The sequence below is a fragment of the Saxophila tyrrhenica genome (assembly GCF_035928015.1).
Source record: "Saxophila tyrrhenica strain CCFEE 5935 chromosome Unknown scaffold_1, whole genome shotgun sequence".
NCBI lineage: Eukaryota > Fungi > Ascomycota > Dothideomycetes > Mycosphaerellales > Extremaceae > Saxophila > Saxophila tyrrhenica.
In genome coordinates, this window is record NW_027041733.1 from 1772128 (window position 1) to 1785418 (window position 13291).

General features: G+C 55.2%; 5 protein-coding genes across 5 annotated transcripts; 2 read left to right on the forward strand and 3 right to left on the reverse strand.

Annotated features, from left to right (window-relative positions):
• Nucleotides 1-1040: 1040 nt before the first annotated feature.
• On the reverse strand, nucleotides 1041-2999 carry LTR77_000777 (uncharacterized protein; the record flags this gene model as incomplete). The annotated part of the gene is made up of 1 exon (XM_064798042.1): nucleotides 1041-2999. One exon carries the CDS (start codon nucleotides 2997-2999, stop codon nucleotides 1041-1043), a length of 1959 nt encoding a protein of 652 aa, XP_064664276.1.
• A 1923-nt stretch (nucleotides 3000-4922) lies between these two features.
• LTR77_000778 (uncharacterized protein) lies at nucleotides 4923-6422 on the reverse strand (the record flags this gene model as incomplete). Its single annotated transcript, XM_064798043.1, has 1 exon — nucleotides 4923-6422. The coding sequence occupies one exon, from the start codon at nucleotides 6420-6422 to the stop codon at nucleotides 4923-4925; it is 1500 nt and encodes a 499-aa protein (XP_064664277.1).
• A 334-nt stretch (nucleotides 6423-6756) lies between these two features.
• Nucleotides 6757-9741, forward strand: LTR77_000779 (uncharacterized protein; the record flags this gene model as incomplete). Its single annotated transcript, XM_064798044.1, has 1 exon — nucleotides 6757-9741. One exon carries the CDS (start codon nucleotides 6757-6759, stop codon nucleotides 9739-9741), a length of 2985 nt encoding a protein of 994 aa, XP_064664278.1.
• Nucleotides 9742-10316: 575 nt separating this feature from the next.
• On the forward strand, nucleotides 10317-12305 carry LTR77_000780 (uncharacterized protein; the record flags this gene model as incomplete). The annotated part of the gene is made up of 1 exon (XM_064798045.1): nucleotides 10317-12305. The coding sequence occupies one exon, from the start codon at nucleotides 10317-10319 to the stop codon at nucleotides 12303-12305; it is 1989 nt and encodes a 662-aa protein (XP_064664279.1).
• Nucleotides 12306-12541: 236 nt separating this feature from the next.
• Nucleotides 12542-13223, reverse strand: ubc15 (Ubiquitin-conjugating enzyme E2 15; the record flags this gene model as incomplete). The annotated part of the gene is made up of 2 exons (XM_064798046.1): nucleotides 12542-12897; nucleotides 13019-13223. 2 exons carry the CDS (start codon nucleotides 13221-13223, stop codon nucleotides 12542-12544), a joined length of 561 nt encoding a protein of 186 aa, XP_064664280.1.
• Nucleotides 13224-13291: the final 68 nt, after the last annotated feature.

Sequence of the window (13291 nt, forward strand, 5' to 3'; positions counted from 1 at the left end):
GAGTGCAGTACATGTCAAGCCTGGTAACCTGCCACTCGACTTGGTCAGTTGTGCGTAGGAAGGTAGTGGCCAAATGGTGGTGGTATGGGTCGCCATCACTCGCCGCTATGCTGGAGCGTTTTGCATCCACGTTGGTCATCAGTCAGGTGTAAAATCCTGCCCTCACTAGCTGTGCCAATCGCCCTACATCCTATCGTCTCCACAGCAGCCTATGAAACCCATGTGAGAAGAGGAAGATAGAGATGATGAACAACATTTAAGTAAATATTACCACTTCCTCATAGCCATTCTAAGCTACCACAGCTAATACTATTACATGAGAGCGAAGCCAGGTCGCTCACCAAATCCCCGTTCAAGCCATCCACATACTGTTCATACATGTCGTCCCTTTGCCATCATTCATCCTCGTCCATGCCGTTCCGTTCAAATTGCGCCGTTGCCATGCTTGCCGTGATGCTATGCCGTGCTAAAGAAAGAGAAAGCAATGCTAGTCGCTGCGCAGCGCTCATCATGCCGTACGGTCCAGCCGTGCGGTTTTGCGGAAACAAAAAGGAATAATTGGCGGTGTTGGGTTCGTCAGATTGCCGGTTGATTTACCGGTCTTTTTTCGAGAGCAAGGGTGTTTCGGTTTGTGTCGTGTTGAGCTGGTGAATTATTGATCGTGGTTGTGTCGCATTCGAGCATTCCCAACAGAAAGTCGTCGCATCCGGCCGAGCCGAGTGTCGCCGAAACCCCTGCAAACGCCTGCCGCGCCCGAGATGGAAGGATGTGGCACGGAAGCTTCGTGTCGCCACACACGTAATCGGAAGAATTTCGATATTGAGTCCGAGGAGAGTTGCAAAGTCGAACAGGTGTTGAGATCGAAAGAGATGCGAGGGACATTCGCAATCATCGTACCACATCCAGTGCCAAGCACAGCTGAGCCTCACCCACCACGTCAGGTCATCTCATTAGTACCTAGATGCGGCACGCGGATGGACACGCGACCATTCCGTGTCGGTCAAGTCTTGTCATCGCACGTAATCCATGGGCGACCAAGATCAGTCACCACGGCGTCCGCGCTTGCCATACGACTCAACTTCCGGATGGACGACGCGCATGTGTCGCGTCAGCGCATCGTTGCGGGAGAATGTCTTCTCTTCCCGACACAGCGGGCACCTGACCTTCATCTTGCGGTTGTTGTGTATGGTGTCCTCGTGCCGCGTGAGGTCATATGGCCGCGAAAAGATCGTGTTGCAAGGCTTGTTGGTCGAAGGGTTGATGCGCGTGCACTTGTGTGGTCCGGCCTGCGAGTTGCGTGCTTGGATGGCGGCGGAGGTCATGCCTGCTGTCGAAGGCGTTGGTGACTCAGTCGAGCGCGGCGAGTTGGATGGCTCCGAGTTGTCGTCTGACGTAGGCTCCCGTGGCTGAGACCGATGGGTGTCTCGCTTGTGCTTCTGCAGGCTATTGTGAGACTCGAAGCGCTGAGTACAGCCATGGTAGGTGCAAGTGTAAGTCCCAGTGTGAGCACGAGTGTCTGAAGGCCGGTGTGGCATCGAAGTCTGATTATAGCTCTCCTGAGACGAGACGGGCGGGCCACCTTCGCTTACCGACGACTCCATCGAGGTCAGCTGCGCCGGAAACTCCGGGTTGGTATCCGTATAATTCATCTTGGGTGCCACGTAGGAGTTGTTCTGGTACTGAGTGCCTTGTACTTGAGAAGACTGTTGCTGGAGGGTGGGTGGCAACTGCTGAGTGAAGCTGAAGTTCGCCTCCGCGTTGCCCTCAGATGAGTTGGCCCGGAAAGGAGGCATCAGGGTGTTCGGACCATTTGCCACCAGGTTACCAAACGAAGAGGCTGGTTGGCTGCTATAATCGGGTTGCCACGTCTCGTTGCTGCCGGTGTACGGCCTGTAGCCTCCGGGTATGTTGTCCTGGAATAGAGACGACTGCTCGCCATCGGTGTACTCCAAGACTGCATCCTTTGGCGAAATCGTCTTGGTTGGCTCTCGGTTGAGTGTGGGCGGTACGTGGTGGTAATCATACTCTGCCTTGGCGGCTTCTGCCCTCTGCTGCTGTCGCATACTTGCGGCTGTGCCTACAGACTGCGCCGCCGGGTTCCAGTCAGCTCCGGATGGCGCCAGAGGTGAGCCATCTCTGAACGGTGATCGCTCACGAGAGATCGCAGAGGACGGCGAAGCGGACCGGGCAAGGTTCGCAGTCTGTAATCGCTCGCTGACTAAATTTCGGTGAGGTGTGAGGAGGTCGACGTTATTGTGTGTGGGTGCAGCGGCCGGGACGGATGTGTAGTTCGCGGAAGGATTGTACAGCTCATCTTGGTATGCTTGCGACTCCGTGCGGTAGAACTGCACGCTCGGGTTCGGATTTCTGAAGTCTCCGCTTTGGTTGTAACCTCTCGCATCATAACCCTCTCCAGCACCAGATCGTGGCGTCGAGGGGGAGTTGTTGCCGCGACTCGCCATTGAATGCCTGGAGGAATGGTAGAATTCTTGTGGAATGTCGTCTGTGATGTGGTGATCGATGGCAAACCCTTTCATAGCCAGGTGCGCGTTGGGCGTGTGCGCAGCCTGGCTCGGGACGTAGTAGTTATAAAAAGAACTCTCGGTAGGCGTCTGCGACGGTGTGGGCAGGTTCTTCGGGTAGAGCGGTTGGTCAGCGTAGGCTGCCTGCCCTGGCGAGCTGGGAGAGTAATCGGTGTTCGCTATTTGCGGGTATAGCGAGTTTGCGGTATATGGTGATGCCGGGCCTGTGGATGCGACGGTACTGGCGGAGGGCGTTCTCTGGTGCGTCCTTGCTCTTTTCAACGGGCGTTGAGTCGATGTCGCAGGCACTCCCATGCCCGACGTGTACATCTGCTGCCAGTCGTCGTACCCGTTGAACACCGGCCCGTTGCCAAATGCAACCGAGTCCTGGCGCGCGTCGTAAGGCGGTGGCAATGGCGATGGTGTGGATGCCTCAACCCGGATGTCTGGGTGAGCGTAGTAGTATTGGTTGTTCATGCAGTGGCGTGTCGTTGGTTGTTGTACTGCTTGTACCGGCTGACGGTGGCGGTCGTGCTGGTGGTAGATATAGTCGTCGTGTTCGCTTTGATATGCAGAGTGCGGCGTTGGTAAGCCGTGTGTCGGGGGAATGTTGGTGGAAAGGTGAAAGAATCTATCCTGCAGTGACGGCATCGAAACGAGCATGTATTGTAGGGTTCGGCGCCCTCGGCCCTTGGCACCTTCCAAATTCTGGAACACTTCTCGAACGGAATGGAAGGAAGGAGCGACCGACTCTCTACGTGCGGTAGAATAGCGGCTTCCTCGGGAACGAGCGTGTTGGAGATATCCTTCCAATGATGACCTGACTGTGAGGTTGTATTCGGTGTGCTGGTGTTGTGGATGTAATTAGTATTCAGGCATGAACAGCGAAGAGTCTTTTCTATCAATCTCAAATCCCATCGCGTGGATCGTCCTGATCGGGCGACTGCTTTGCTGCTGCGCCACCTTCACCCACCTATCACACTATTGTGCATCTCTCGGGTGCAGCCCTGCCGTCTATCGGTTTGCTTGGAGCCGGTCGCTTGACTCAGGAACTGCACCACTTTACCCAGGCATCGAGTGCGATCTTCGCACCATCCGAGGCACCGCCGAAGCGACCTCAACGCATTCCTTCTTGACTGTATTGCTGAACTGATATGGCATTACGACCGTATCTACCTCGAACAGCCTCGCAGAAGGAGCCTACATCAAGCCATGACCGCCGCAACCACCGTGGCCCCCGCTCGCATACCAGGCGAGCTGATACTACCACTGCATCCAAGAACACCTCCGCGGAGTCTGGCCGCTCGATACAACTCTATCCATCCATCATCTGGCGCTGTCGTGCCAACGTCTTGGCCAGGTGATATTGACCGCCAAGCGGTAGTCAGCTTTCATCTCGCTGTGTATGCGGACACGCCTATGTTGAGCGCATACAGCATGCTTTCTGGGCACGGGTGAACGGATGGAGTACTGTAACCTCCATAGACGGACCGCATCTCGTAGGGCTGACAGCGGGCACTACGACGTGCCACATCTGCACGAAGCCACAAGGAAGAGCACAACGACACAACCACGACAGACCGCCCCGCGTAATCAACACCTTTCTATTGGTCTACAGCAAATCCCTTGGAGGTGTTGAAGAAAAGTACGCTGCATGACGTCGCTACACGTGGCTAGCCTGTGGCTTGCAGCCGGGAGAACCGAAAAATAGCACCCAAACTGTTCTCCCGACGGTCTAGAAGCTCTCGTTGAGCCACCTGTGCCACAGATCTGGAGCCGGCGGCTTCTGGCGGCTTCCGACTGCAGCTTGTACAGCAGCCAAAGAGACGACTTTCGAGGCATGCACCTGCCTATCTTGGTGATTGCTCTTGTCTTATAGCGTGCAGAGCCTCAATCGCAGTAGGAGAAGGTTCTGCTCAGCTGTCTACTATACGCTGGGTACTGTCTCATTGTAGGCTGACTTCAGCTGCGGCGGCTTCTTGGCACTTTGGGCAGAGGACATTCCAGTAACCCGGTCGGTCGCAACACTCCATTGCTACGCTGACAGGCACAACCAATTACCCGTCGGTGTGTCAAATTTCGAGAACACATGGGATTCTCGGACGTATAGAAGCGATTGAGATGAGGATTGAGACACTTCGCAGGATCGTACTGTCTTGGGAAGGAACATTTGTCAATTGCTCTTCTACCGGTTGCCAGACGTCTCTAGTAACCTCGGATTGCTCGTTAACTACTGTCATCCGTTTAGAAGGCCTAAGCGGACCCGTTGCCGGAAAGCACCGGCTATATCGGGATCTATGGTCATGGTGGGAACGAAGTGCTCTCACGCATTCGGATTCTTGCAGCGACGAGGCTGCAGCTTTGGAAAGGTATGTACTGTCTCACACAGAGGCATTTCTATCAAGCCGATACAGGCGGCGGCGACAGCACCTCCCCACTAGCCTTCCTACCGCCTACACCACGAGACAGCACTTCCAGCCGGCTCGCTTGAACACGGTGCTTCTTCATGACCTGCACCCACTCAGGATCCGCGTCTGCTGTGTCTTCTGTGTCCTCCAGAGAACCTTCCAAGTCTGCCTCTAGCATCGCAACCATCAGGCCAAAATCCGCTCCCAGCCTCCCTAAGCTACCAGCACAGTACAGTACTTGCGTCAGAAGCGATTCTCGCGCCTGCTTGTCCGCGATGTTCGGTAGATACTGCTGAAGCTCGCGCGAGAGCGTCGCGGATAGATGTAAGGCAAACGAAGCCAGTGGAGACGGCAGACCCGGGCTTGCTTCCTCGTCGCCTTCGTCGCTTGATGCAATCTCCGGCGTTGGCAGGGATGACGGGAAGATGCTCTTGTACATGCTGATGATGCTGAAGCTCTGCTCCCGGAAAATCTCGATGTAGCGTTTTAGGTACCGTTCGCTCTGGCTTCCGAGTGCGCTGGCTGAGACTTGCTGTTTGAGCAGTTTGCTGTTCAGACCCTGCTGCCGGCGGGTGGTTTCGTTGTCGGCTAGCTCGCGTAGAGGATCGAGCGCATTCAGCGTCATGTGTAGAGTCCGCAGTCGGCAGATGAGGAATACTGATCCGAGTGCGCCGTCTTCGCTTTGGGCGTCCTTGGACATGGTGAGTGCTCTTGCTGAGGTAGCGTGTTGCTTCGTCGTGGCATAGCCGTCTTCGGCGAGATCCGGGGTGACTCTCCTGAGCCAGCCGATCGTCCGCATTGCACCCGCTAGCTTCAACGAGGGACTTTGTAGTGCTGTGATTAAGATCGTAGTAAGATTCTGTATTTCCGACTCTGCCTGCTTCATAATGCCGCCAACCAGTTCTGAATGCGGATAGAGAGTGTTCAGCCGTCGGATGTGGGCATGTAGATCCAATGCTGAAGCATAAGAGGTAGACGTGCTCGAACTTGAACTTGTGCCTGGAGCTTGCGCAGCAGATACTGTTGAAGACAGCAGAGTCGGTAGTTCCAGCACATCAGTCACCCGGTCTACATTCCCGGAAAGCAGCATTGTTCGCTTCCGCCGGTCCAGGACAGCGTTCTCCGTACTCCTGTTGTACTTGGTCGCGAATTCCGATGCTGCTGTCTCCAGCTCTGGTATGCCATCTTGTAATGCTTTGGTTTGTGATCCGAGGATCGGTAGGATTGAGGTCAAGTTTGAGAGGTGGGAGGAAGAGGCAATGACAGCCTTTTGAGAGCGTTTCGAGAGTGCCTGTAGACTTCGAAGATGCTGTTGAGCAGAGTGTAGAAGCGAGGCCGGCTCAGTCGAGGCAAGATCCCCAAGAGAGAGAGTGCTCAGCCGTGTGAGGTAGCTGACGGTGTGGGCATCGCTAGCAGCCGGGGGTGGTAGGTGGTCGGACGGCGACTCTGGTCGATCGAAGTAGGGAGCCAGCAGCTCGTACAGCGGGTCCATGGCGCTCGGCGCCTTTCTGAGTGTATACGCGGTTCTGGCGATGTGGAAGTGAATGTTGTATGTAAGTCGAGAAGGCCCAAGCGCGCTGGCGCCGGTTCTATCCGCCGTGAGGCCGTTCCCGCCGCGCCACTCTCCAGGCCTGGATGGTTCTTGCGCCTACCAATGTTCCGACGACCTTTCCCATCGCCACGATCTACAACCTTGCGACGAAACGAACAAAGAGGCACAGAAACACCAGCACTACAAACAGTTCATCGTTCTCCTTTTTCTGGAGATGCGTAGCAACAGGAAGTCAGGAACCGACCGGTAGCCCGATCTTGAATCCATCGCAGTCATGCCGGCGCCACTCTTCCCGGACGATCTTGTCGCCAACAAGGACGGCGAAAACGATGTAGGAGTTGTTGAGGGGACCCACGGAGACGTTGACACTCACCTCCCTCACCCCGCACGCAACAGTGCAGACCCAATAGTCTGCGACGGAGTCCCCAAGAAGCTCTACAAGCGGTTTCTTAAGGATGGCGTGCCGCCGCCCAACACTGTGTTCGTTCGATGGCACAGGAGGATGGAATCCTCTCTCATCCACGAGTCAAAGCTCAAGCTGCTGGACCGGTCTCTCCTGATCGGGGACATCGTCAAGCGTAACGTACGGGATGCTATGAGTGGCACGGTTATCAACGCGTCCACGAGACTCGTACTTCAACCACTACCAGAGTTGCAATTACCTTCACTCCGGGGTAACAACACACTCAGAGGATGGCCGGCTTTTGGAAACGAGCTGTCTGTCTATGGCCGTTACACAACCACTCTACCCCAGACACTCGTTGATGTCCCTGCTTCAGAATTGAGATATGCTGATGCTCTGAACGTGGAAGACCTGTTCGTCTACAAAAATCATCTGGGACGGATCGAGAAGCTTGTCCAGATGGTCACACTACAGCTCGCTGACAACAATGTGGTTGAGATCCATGAAGGTCAGGCTAGACACCACGACGACGCTCTCGACCAGTTCTACGTTGGAGATATCGCCTACTCGAAGAAGCCAGACCTGCGCCGCAGCAACTGGATTTTTGGGCAATACAACCCCAACACTCCACCCATCGGCACCGTTGTTGCCACCCGCAATGTGAGCGCCGACGTTGAGTGGCTGCAACGACGTATTGGCGCGGTGGGAGCATCCGAACCTGCTCTCTTTCTTGACAGCGACGATCTTGAATCCGAAGACTTTCGCATCTATGATTGCTCGCGGAGGCCACGAACCACTGGTGCGACCTCGACGACACTTTCCAATCCAGAGACCGATTTCGGCTTGCTCGGCGTAGTCGTCCGTTTCAAGGATCTTGCAGGCGCCTGTGTCAAATATGATGGGTCCACGCACCACGGTAAGCTGCATAGGCTGGATCGTCGAGATACCCTGGGATATGACCTCAACGTCTTCCGGTTGGAAGGCTTCCAGACAGATGTCACGATACAGTGGCAGGACCTTTCGATCTCGCAGGAACGCAGCATCGATCTGGTGCCCGACAGCTCAATAGACGATGATCATGCTGCGTGGCCGGGGGAGATCGCGCATACTCTCGACTTCTCACGGATACCTGGAACGGAAGGCATGTCTCAGCCGAGCAAAGTGGGCGTGGTGCAGACAGTCAACCCAACTGAGCGCATGGCTACGATGCGGTGGTGCAGCGGCGGGTGTATGCAATACTTCCAGGATCTCGAGGAGGGCAATGAAATGAGAAGTCTGATATTGGGTCTGGTTGGTCGAGCGGACGGTGAGCAGGAGGAGATGAGTCTGTACGATGTGGATGCACCCGGTTCCATGAACGTGCGAAGAGGTGACAAGGTGCTTCTCATGGACGAGGCCCGAAGTCAAAAGGACGGTGATGATGAGAAAGATGATGTCGACTGGATTGGCGAGATCGTCGATACATGCCTTGATGGAACCCTGACTATTCGGCTTGGCGCGGCAAAGGAGGTGCGTGACATTCAGGTCTTGAGAGAGCATGTCCGCGTCGCGATAAGATCGGATGGAACAGGCGAACCTGACGGATGGGAGCAAGGAGCTTCCGATGAAGAGACGACCGATGAGGAAGTTGCTCTTGCTATGGAACGAGACGGTTTGGGTTTGGGAGAGCCGTACGGAGTGCCGGGCGACCCTGGCTATCTACACCCGGACTTTGAAGGATGGGGCTCTGAAGATGACTATCTCGATTTTGACAACGATTCGATGGAGAGGAGTGAGGATGATGAAAGCGTCAATGCCACTTACGAGGACGAGAACGGAGTACCGTTGGATGAGGAGGAAGTCGAAAATGAGGATTGGGAATCGGACGCATCTGGCGAGGAGGACGTCAATATGATTGATGTTCCTGACGAGACACCGCCGACTTCTCATCCCGTGACGCCGCCGCACAATCAAACCAACGCAGATCCTGACGGGAACGTTGGCAGTGATGCGATGAAGGAGAACACAACAAACGGGCCGGAACAGTACCTCGTGCTTGAAGGCCCTGCGCCAACGAGCCACCACTACTCCAACCAGCCATCGACAAACAACGCTACTCACATGAAACGCGTGCAGAAGGAGCACAAAATCCTCCGCACTGCCGGCAATCTACCTCCGGAAGTATATGTCCGCACATGGGACTCTCGAATGGATCTCATCCGCGTTTTATTTGTTGGGCCCGCGGAGACACCATACGCCGATGCACCTTTTGTCGTCGACTTCTACCTGCCTTCAACGTTCCCTACAGACCCTCCACACGCACATTTCCACAACTGGACTGCAGAGAGCAGTTTGGGTGGCGTTGGACGAGTGAATCCCAACCTCTATGAAGACGGAAAGATCTGCCTATCGCTTCTGGGTACCTGGGATGGAGCGAAGAATGAATCCTGGTCTCCGGCTCGAAGTACCCTGCTCCAGGTCATTGTGAGCATCCTCGGCCTTGTTCTCGTGAGAGAGCCGTACTTCAACGAGGCTGGATACGAACCCCTGGCAGATCTGGAGAGCTCCAAGCGTCCGAGCGCCCTGTATAACGAGCGGACCTATCTCAGAGCGAACTCCTTCATCATCAATGCGGTGGACCGGATCAATGCGTCGAAGGAGGGTGTGCGAGGTGGTGTAGAGGGCCTGGAGGATGTCTTCCATTGGCTCTACAAAGATGCGAGCGGCAAGCAACTGTTGGACAGGAAGATACAGGACGTGGAGGAAGTGCTCAAGAGGAGTGAGAGTGGCGCGGCGGAGCCAGATGGGCTACGGAGCATGTCGAAAGGTGCTTGTATTCCTCTGAGAAGGGTGCTGGCGAGGCTCAAGGAGCTGTAAGCGGCTGGTCGTAACTGCATTGAGCGTTGAACATTACACACCATTACTTAGCGATGCATTCTACGAACGTACCGACTTCTTCGAATCAGTACGATGCTGCCAATGCGTATGGTCTTTCCAGTGTTGGTTTTGCTCTCACAAGCATCCCGCTCCTAATTGGCTGCGAGTGAAGCGGTGCCAGCGCATTTGTAAAGACTCCAACTTTTTCAGCATCCTCTCAAGCGCTGCAGTTGCACGTCTTATCTTCGCATTTTGGAGAAGAGGCGGATTTGAGCGAACTTCAAGCTGCTGGACGCCGCGGACCTGATCCCGACTCCGACCTCGCCGACAGAATCCTCGAAGAACGCTCCCTGCTTGCTTGCTTGCTTGTTCGAGCACGCCTTCGACTCGACTTTTGATTGGTATATTCAATTACAACGCATGTACATGAGCGCCTTGGAGACGAGCTTGTGAAGTCGCAGACGTCCTATCTACCTCTGACCGAGTCCCTACCACAGCCCGTAGCGATTCCCCAGCGGTAATGCACACCGCCGCCAACATATCAGAAGAATCTGACCAGGCCATCAAACGGCACAATGGACGACGACGGCCTCACCAGGCTGCGCAGCAGTCAAAGCTATGGCACGATCAAACCATCTCGGAAAGACAGCTTCTCCTCCCCCGTCGTGGCCGGACGACGATACCGCATGGCTTTACCCTGGGCGACCGCTGACCACGAATCTCTCCTCAACACCGAGCGGAGTCGAAATCGGTATCGCTGGTGGGCATACTACATGCCATTCTTGAGCTGGTTGCCTCAGTACCAGCCACGATGGTTCCGCGACGATTTCCTGGCCGCGCTCACAGTGGCTTCGCTGTATGTGCCGATGTGCTTTTCTTTCGCCATCATCGCGCAGGTGGATCCGATCAGTGGGCTATACGCATTCATCATACACCCGCTGGTGTATGCATTCCTCGGATCCTGCCCGCAGATGATCGTTGGGCCTGAGGCGACCGGATCACTGCTCGTTGGTTCAGTGGTGAGGCAGATCCAGTCTGCGGCTGGGAGCGAGGAGAGCTATCTCAACGCTGAGATATCTGGGGTCACGACAGCTATGGCGGGCTTGTGTCTTCTCGTGGCTGGTATCTCACGGATTGGCTTCATCGACAGTATGTTGAACCGGCCGTTTATGCAAGGCTTCATCTCAAGTGTTGGATTTGTTCTTGTGATAGAGCAGGCTATACCGGAACTTGGACTGAAGGAGCTTTCGCGAGAACTGGGTTACTCGCGTTGCAGTGCAGCCTTGAAAGTCTACTTCATCCTCACCAATATCTCGAAAGCGCATTTACTCACGGCGATTGTGGCGTTCTCGACATTGGCCTTTATCCTGGTCTTCCGATCAATGCAGAAAGCCCTGCGCTCAAAATTTCCTGGCATAGCTCTGGTGCCGGATCGATTGCTCGCTATCGCTGTGACTACCATCATTACCTGGAGGCTCGGTCTCGACAAGCGTGGACTGGAAATTCTAGGAGCTTTAGGCACTTCTGGCCCGAAACTGCCGACCTTGGACTGGCCGTTTGACAAGTTTGAGTACATCGAGTTGGTGTTCACGACGTCTTTCTTGTCAGCCTTGTTGGGCTTCTTTGAGTCATCAGTCACTGCTCGAAGCATCAAACCTGAGAAGAACGTGCTCCAGAACACACCCCTGAGCGCCAATCGCGAGCTTATTGCGCTTGGAACTGCGAACGTATTAGGCGGCTGCTTCATGACTCTGCCAGCTTTCGGAGGGTTCGGGCGCAGCAAGTTGAACGTGCAAGCGGGTGGGACCACGCCTATGGCCAGCGTCTTGCTCAGTGGGATTACGATACTTTGCGTCTTCTTCATATTGCCCGGATTATACTACGTCCCGAAAGCCGTCTTATCAGCGATGGCTTCAGCGGTCGGCATGTCCATGATGGAAGAAGTTCCACACGACCTCCGCTTCTTCCTCCGTGTGCGCGGCTGGCAGGAGCTGACATTAATGGCGCTGGTCTTCCTTGGTACAGTGTGCTACTCCATGTCTCTGGGCATTGCTGTCGGCATCCTTATCACGCTTTTCACTCTCGTTCGCCACTCGACGAAGTCTCGCATACAGATCCTAGGACGGATACCAGGGACGACACATCTCTTCGAAGATGCCGAGATCACTCCAGAAGGCGACCAGTTCGACCAATGTCTGATCGTTCGGATCGCCGAACCTCTGACATTCGCCAACAGCGGTGATCTGCGAACGAGGCTACGGCGGCTCGAGTGGTATGGACGACACGACGTCCATCCTTCACTACCACGCGTGAGGGCAGAAGACGAGATCTTGATATTCGACGTACAGGGTCTGACTGCCATTGATGCCTGCGCTGTGCAGGTCCTGACGGAGATCGTGCAAGAGTACACCAACAGTGGCGCGCAAGTTATCTTCTGCCGACTGAAGCAGACGCAGGTCATGGAGAGCTTTGAGCGCAGTGGAATTGTTGATATCATTGGAGGATCGGACTATTTTGTTGATGGTGTTGAGGAAGCGTTGCAAATGGCTGGTGTTGCTGAGTGACGGTCATGCTTTGGGTTACTGGGGCTTTCAGCGGTGGCGTTTACATTGGATGGGTTGGCATTACTCGCATAGCTCGTGGGAGCCGGTGACGTTGAATAGGCATTTGATAGCCGGGACCTATAGCAGGTCTGAGTATGGGCGTTCCTCATCCGCCATCCGTAAGACGAGCGCCTCCCATATGCACATCAATGATCGTAACGCCATTTTAGCACAACCCCTTCCCTCTCACTCTCGCCTCAATCCCAAGCACTCTCCTGGCTATCCCTCACACACTTCCTGACCCTCTTCCGAAACTCTTTCTTATCATTCCTCCATAGCTTCCCCGCCTCGATGTTCGCCGGACTCTCATCGTTCGGACTACCCAACATACTGATCACACTCAGCAGAATCGTCTCAGGCGTCTGCACCGGCGACCAGCGTTCCGACGCCTGCTCGTAGCCGTACTTGTCGTCTTCGGGCGGGTGGAGGATGGAGATGCAGACTTCGCCGTTCTCGTAGACGTTGGGGTGGAAGATGGGCGTTTCGAACTTCATGGTTGGCGGGAGGTGGGGGTAGGTTGGTGGGAACTTTAGGCGGGCGCGGAAGCAGCCTCCTAGAGACGGAACATTAGCACTCTGATGGTCCTGCATTGTCTTGTTCGTAGAGCTTGGGCTCAGTAGCAGGTAGGACGGACGTACTGCGCTGCCGTCCTTGCCCACGTCGCCTTCACTCACCTCCATACAAGCTGTCCTGCTCCTCGTCCAACATGAGCATGATGACCCAGTCGAAGATGTTGTCGCCATCTGCCAATCCACAGCTGATGCCTGGGATGTCCTTGTCGGTCTGCATCTGCTTGTACTGTCTGCCTAGGATGATCGCCGCGCTCGACTGTCCGCCAGGCGAGCTGGTGCTGTTCGCACGCCCACTGGGTGAAGCCATGGTTGCAGCTGCCAGATCTTGCGAGGTGGTCGAACTCTACTTGGTTCCGGAGCGTCGAGCTGTTGTTG